Source organism: Elephantulus edwardii, unplaced genomic scaffold (genome assembly GCF_000299155.1).
Source record: "Elephantulus edwardii isolate Elephantulus edwardi_28Jun2011 unplaced genomic scaffold, EleEdw1.0 scaffold00354, whole genome shotgun sequence".
In the NCBI taxonomy this organism is placed as follows: Eukaryota; Metazoa; Chordata; class Mammalia; order Macroscelidea; family Macroscelididae; genus Elephantulus; species Elephantulus edwardii.
Window position 1 is genome coordinate 629,100 of NW_006400104.1, and position 6,974 is coordinate 636,073.

Sequence of the window (6,974 nt, forward strand, 5' to 3'; positions counted from 1 at the left end):
TTTCATGCAGATTTCATGGTTAAGGGATGTGCGCATTTATCAGGCCCCAGGAGCTCTCCTGCCAAAGGCTGTGAGTGACTCATGTGAGGGAATGATGAGTGGGCTTCATAAGAGGCGAGGCTGAGTCCACAGGCTCACAAAGGACCCACACAACCTCTCCCACACTCCTTATCCTCTGCACGCAGAACAGGATTTCTCTGAAAAAATGACAAGGTGGAGAAGAGGGCTGCCTTATCTATGATTTACATACTGGTGTTGAAGCATGGTAGGCCTCTCTTGGGCTCTGACTTCAGAGCTGGGAGTAGGAAGGGAGACGCAGTGCTGCTGCCAAGAAAGTTGTCAGAGACAGAAAAGGATCACACAGCTCCTCGCTGCCTGGGGCCAGATGGGAGCATCTGAGGTAGTGCTCAGCCTTTTCATTTCTTGGATAAAATGCAGAACCTGAGGGGGGAAAGAGCAAGAGAGGATGTTGTGCGGTGGCAGGATACCTATACAAACAGACAGGAAAAGGATTTTTCTATCATACACAGAATATGGGAGTACTTAGGAAAAGATAAATAATTCACTATGTTTTCCTTCTTGAGTCTCCTAGAAATTAGAAGGTGCAGATACTCTTTACTTTAAATAGTGCTTGTCAAGCAATAACTCATGACCAGGTCTAGTACAAAACCTATTTTGTGTTTTAGACATTTTTAGAAGAATTTTCACTGATGCAAATGTTGTTGTTATGTGCCATTGAGTCACCTGCGACTCACAGTGACCCTATGTACTATTCCTCCGAATGCTGTCCTATCCTGAGTCAATCTCACTGTCTCTGACACCTACACCCATGACCCCAGTTACTGTGTCAATTCATCTCATCCAGGGTCTTCCTCTTTTATGCACTTCAGGTCCTCCTCAGTTTTGGCAAGCAAGGTTGTATTATTTACATAGCTCATGTTGTTGAAAATTCTTCTGCCAATCCTGTTCCCACATTTCTCCCCATAAAGTACAGCCTCCCATATGATCTGTTCCATATATAGATTGAAAAGGTCTGTGTCAGGTTTAGCACCCAGCTCATTTAAACAAATATCCTTGGATGATTCATTTGATCATTCTTTTTGGGTTTTGCCTGGATATTCTTATAGAATGAGGTGAAGAAGGAAGTGAAAGATTCAAATTGAAACAACCTATGTACCATTTACCTAATGTAAATAGTTACAAGCCTTCAGTATGGATTTCATCTCAATGTCAGGAAAACAAAAATTCTTATCACTGGACAGATAGGCAGCGTTATGGCAGATGGAGAGGAGATTGAAACTGTCAACAGCTTCATCTTGCTTGGATCCACAATTAACACCCTTGGTACCAGCAGTCAGGAAATAAGGAGAAACATTACACTGTGAAAATATGCAGTTAGAAACCTTTCTAAATTACTGAAATTAGTGATGTTAGTTTGAAGACTAAGGTGCATCTGATTCAGGCCATGGTCTTTCTGATTAATTGCTATGAATCCGAGACCTGGACAATGAATAAGGATGACAGGAAAAGAATTGACGCCTTTGAGCTGTGGCATTGGAAAAGAGTTCAGAACATGGACTGCCAAAAGAACAAGCAGCTATGTCTTGGAGAGGATGCAGCCAGAGTGCTTTTTGGAGGAAAGAATGACTTTGGACATATTGCTAGGAGGTGCTATTGCTCGGAGAGGGACATGATGTTGGGAAGGGTGGAGGATTGGTGAAAGAGATGAAGACCCTAAACCAGGTGGATTGACACAGTGACTGCTGCAATGGACTGTTGGGTGTCAGGAAGTGTGAGGATGGTGCAGAATAGAGCAGGGTTCAGAGCTTTTGTTCATGTTGTCAGTATGAGTCATGCTCAACTCTATGGCATCTAACAACAACAATGTAAATAGGCACACAGGTTCTTTAGAACAACCACAACCTATAGGACATGCTATCACTTATATATTTAAATTACAGTTGTAGTATCTTTTCATTTTTCTTTCTGAAACTTGATTTCATCTTGTGGCTGGAAAAGAGTATGCTTTTTGAGGCCAGAGTGACCAATGTAAAGCATTCAGACAGAGAAGTCCTTCTTCAGCTCTCTGAGATGGACTTTACTAATCGAGCATAGTACCCCTTCCTATTGCACCTCAGTCTCAGGATTCTCGCTGTCAAGGCACAGTTGACTTGTATGGCATGTAAGATGATGCCTATCTGCCATCCCTAACTGGATGCCATCTTCCCATCACCAGCTGCACGCCAGTCAAGTACGTGGCCTTTCATTGTGGTTACTTCTGTGCATGCTTTCACAACAGGATTTCTCATTTCAGTTGTATGCTCTTTAATCACAGTGCCCATCATTGTTGTTTCTGGCTTTCCCTTTGTTTTCATTGGAGCTCCTCTGGACAAGGATCAGGATCTCACACTTCCTTACATCTTACTTAATGCTGAGCACAATGCTCTTGACGACTGTTTGACCAGTGTTGACTGACCTGGATAATCATAGGAAGTCTTGTGAGATCTTTAGGATGGTGACATCAAGTTAAATTGATGATAAAGACAAAAGTCAAGTGAGTCCTTCTTCTAAGCCCTATAGAAAGTTTGTGTGAGGCCTTGTATGTTGAAGGATGAGAGAATAAGATTTACTTTAAGAGCTAGAGAAAGACAGTTCTGTTTAGTACATGTTTATTACATATTATTACATATATTGAAAGGAATTCTGCAGCCAACTCAAAGGAACATGGCTCAAATACACCAGCTGCTCTGAGGGCAAAAAAAAAAAAAAGGGCAATCTCTTGCCATGTGAATTACTGTCTCTGAAAAGTAGCTGAAGGATCAAGTCAGTTCTGCCTTGACGGTAGGTAGCTAATAACAAAAAAATGTAACAGAAACCATGCAAGAGCTGGACTAACAAATGTGAATATTGAGATGTAGAAGAACAAGGCCCTGCAATTCAGTTAGTGATGCTATGATCAGGGTAATAGTTGTATAAAAATGACAAATCATAGAAAACAAAAGAAATTAACTGATTCCAAGATAAGTAATGGAGCATAAGAGGGGTACTGGAGAGGTTCTGGGCTCTCACTTGGTTTTTCTTTCCCTTTTCAGTTTCAGAAGAATCGACGAGACCCAGAAGCCACCAAACAAAAACTCATAGAGATCGCCAACTATGTTGATAAGGTGAGACCAGGTGTGTACTTGGTGGAAAAGATACCAGTCCTTTAGAGGAGATACAGGTCAGGAAATACAGGAGGTCACCTGGCACCAGAGCTACTTTCTTCCAGACTAGCCACCTGAGCCAGTTTCTGAAAGAGAGTGAATGATGACATAGAGACTTGGGATGGTCCTGACAAAGCACTGAACTATGTGATCTTGGGAAAATTACTCCTCTTTTGATTGCAAGAGCTTTTTGGTTGTTTTGCTTTTGGTCTTGTTTTTATAATCTATAAAATACAGGAAATGGTCTAAAGCAATGTCTTTCCATTTTTTTTGGTTGTTGTTGTCGTCATTGTTTTCAATATAAAATCTTATGTCAGTGTCGACCATAAAGATAGGGAGCTCTGATGACCTAGTGGTAAGGAATTGCACTTCCAATCCAAAGGTAACTGGTTTGAATCCACAAGCTGCCCCTCAGGAGAAAGATTGGCAATCTCTTTCTCCCATGTGATTTACAACTTCTGAAAACCCCCTGGAGGGTCAGCAATGAATTGGTTCCAACTCAATGGGACGCATAACAATAGCAACAATATAAAGATAAGGGCCCAGAGCTTTGGTATTTTTGACCCTTACCTCTTATCTCCACGGCTCTTGAGAAAGCTTGCACAAAGAGGAACTCAATTTAATTACTCATGATCTTTGAAGTTCTTTAATGTTCCTGTCAAGTTAAAGTACAATTTAATGTGAAGGAGGAAATTAAAGTAGTTCAGAATGAGAAAGGTCCTCAGCTTTGAAAATAAAGAAATGGTGTGTTTTGACTCAGTCTGTACAGCTTGTATCTGTAAAATAGATGTAAAATTATTTCCTCTCTCTTAGGAAATTAGTTGTGTGGATAACTAACTTTCCAAGGCCAGGCTTCTTTTTTCAACATACTCTTAGGAAATACCCAAATATCAATTTTATGAGAACCCCCTTCTTTGAGACTTGGAAATACTTTTTTTAGAACAAAATGTAGAATAAGTAACCCAGAGTGAAAATAGTCTCTGACTAGTGTGACTTAGAGTTTAAAGGAAAAAGTTTTAATATTAAACTTATATTTAATGTAGGCGTAGATCCATCCTAGAGAGGGTTAAACCAGGCTACTCCTTGGAGGCAAGGATTCTGGGGCTTCGTCTGACATACTTTGGACATGTTGTAAGGAGAGACCGGTCCTTGGAGAGGGACATCATGCTTGGGAGGGTGGAGGGACAGCGCAGGAGGGGAAGACCCTCTATGAGGTGGATTGATTCAGTGACTGGGGTAATCAGGATAGGTGTGTCGGAGGCAATGCGATTGGCACGGGATAGAGCAGGGTTTAGGGCTGTTGTACTTAGGGTCGCTATGAGTCGCAAACGACTCGACGTCACATAGCAACAACAACAATGTAGGAATTGGCCTAGTGGCAAGAAGCTGCACTGCAATCCTGAAGACATTCAGTTTAAACCCACCAGCTGCCCTGCGGCAATTTCCTCCAATGCCGTGCCGTTAACTGCCTCTTAAAACCCACCAGAGGGTCAGCTATGGGTTGATTCCACCTACGTGGTACACAGCAACAACAATAGGCCTTTTTGAGAATTTTGCAAAACTATTTCAAATTGCTCGTAGAAGTTAAGTTTGGATCTACTAGTGATTGATGGATCACAGATCCAAAGAAGTCTTTTTTTCTTTCCCCCAAATACTAGAAGATAAAGAAATTGATCTAAATGCTTTCAAGGATTAATAAGGACATTTATTAATTCAAACAGGACTGAAATCATTATTTAGGAGGGACAAAGCCGCAATTGTTTTTTTCTGCCTTTGTAGCTCAGCAGCAGGTGAAACCCAAACACTGACATTTGTGGGGAGAAAGGGCTACAGGGACACAAGGCCTGGGGGACCTTGTTCTCATATTTGGGTGATGCTACAACTCAAACATGCGCAACATCTGGGAAAACAAGAAAGCTTGTTTTCCTGGAGACGATGCAAGAGGTAGATCCAGCTACCAGCCCAGGGACGTCTATTGTTTTGGAGGCCTAGCAGGTGGAGAACTTGGCGGGGCCTCCCTTTTGTAAACTCTCCAGCTGGTCTGTATGAGGGAATCAAACATGTTAATGAAACCTGGAGAAAGAGAAGCGAGCTCTCAGCAAACCCCAGTCTTCGAGCCACAAGCCTTGTCTGGTTGTCCATTCTAGAAGCAGTCTTGGTTTTCTGTCAAGCAGCTAGTTTCTCCCACCTGGGATGAGGAAAGGCACATCTCCTTCTCTGAGAATTGTGACCCAGCAACTAGAACTGAACTGTTATTGAACCAACACTGCAATGAACCACACAAATTCACCACATCATGCATTCAGTCAAAATTGCTTTCCCACACTTGTAAAAAAAGAAAATAAAATAAAATTTATAAAGCCAAGTTTACCTCTAAAAAAACTTCTCAAGGAAGGAAGTTGGAATTGGAATCTGAATCCTGCATTTTCTGAAATGCTTGATGTGAAATGAAACAGAAAAATAGAAATTACCTTTGAAATGAACTGATTTTAGTTTCCCTAAATTTAGAGCCGATCTTAGACCACAGCCTTGCAAAGCAAGTTGATTTTGGCTGTATGTGTGAACACCCTGGCTCTTAAACTGTGTAGGCTTATGAGTGGGCTTTGAGGTCAGATAATCTGGACCTTAATCCTCACCCCATTAACTTTGTGCTGAGACTTTGGGTGAGTTACTGAGCTTCCCTAGCCTCAATGCTTACCACACTGGAAATTCCTGATAAAAGTTGCTGCTGCAATTAATATTTTTAACAGGGACAGTTTGTGCCAACTTTGAATTAAGATGGTATCTCCTGCTCGTGTGACCTGTGTTTCCATGGTGGGCTTCCCGAGCGTTCAATCAAAGGATCCCTTGTGCCTATGCCTTCCTGTGCTGTAGTTTTAAAGAAAATTCTCTTCCTGTTTATATGTGAATGATGTGAAAGGCATCATGCCACAAAAGTTAGATAGATGTAGCTTTAGTCTTAAGGAGTCAGATAATGAAATCTCATATCTGTGATTTCAGGATTTTTGGGTGAGAAAGAATCCTGATGATTATCTAGAACTTTTGTCAAACTGATGCTTGTAAGTTACTTATACTATTCTTGATGAAATTGAAATATTTCCAGTGATGGGTAAGGCAAGTGTAGAGAATAAGCACATCCGTCCATTTGTTTGGGTTTTTTTAAATGTGTTTTATATATATATATATTTTTTTAATCCATCCACTTGTATGTTGTTCATATTAATTCATCTCAGAACACACGTAAGCAGCCTTACATATGTACTTTGAAATACTGATACAGTGCCCCACCATGCAGCAATAATAAGGAATGAAATACTGGTCTCAGAAACATGCGACGTGAACAAAGACAGACACAGAAGACTATTATATAATTACATTATATAATATAACATAGCAGGAATGGCATCCACTTCCTAAATAACATGCCTCCAGAAACTCTATGAACTTTGATAAATGTCAATGGTTGTAGAAGCGGATTGAGGCCTTTTGTTCATAGGGTCACTATGAGTCGTGCTCGACTTGAAGGCAATCAACAACAACCACAACATAATACTATATAATATTATATAATTCAATTTATAGGATCTATCCAGAAAGGAAAAATCTACAGGGACTGAATGTAGATTAGTGATTGTCTAAGGATAGGGTGAGAATGGGTAAAATGTTATGGAAGAGCCTGTCAATGTGATCAATATTTTAAAATATAGTGATGCTTTAATGATGCATTAAATTTACTGGATTTAGCTTCTACATTGAAAAGGGAAGTTTTAT

The 6,974-nt window shown here is 40.6% G+C and overlaps 1 protein-coding gene across 1 annotated transcript in view; it reads left to right on the forward strand.

Annotated features, from left to right (window-relative positions):
* Positions 1–6,974, forward strand: part of ADAM19 (ADAM metallopeptidase domain 19) — a 150,853-nt gene that overhangs the window by 92,912 nt on the left and 50,967 nt on the right. Inside the window, exon 8 of the mRNA XM_006901981.1 lies at positions 3,093–3,164. Within this exon, the coding sequence (XP_006902043.1) occupies positions 3,093–3,164 (72 nt within the window). The remainder of the gene's footprint in view (positions 1–3,092; positions 3,165–6,974) is intronic.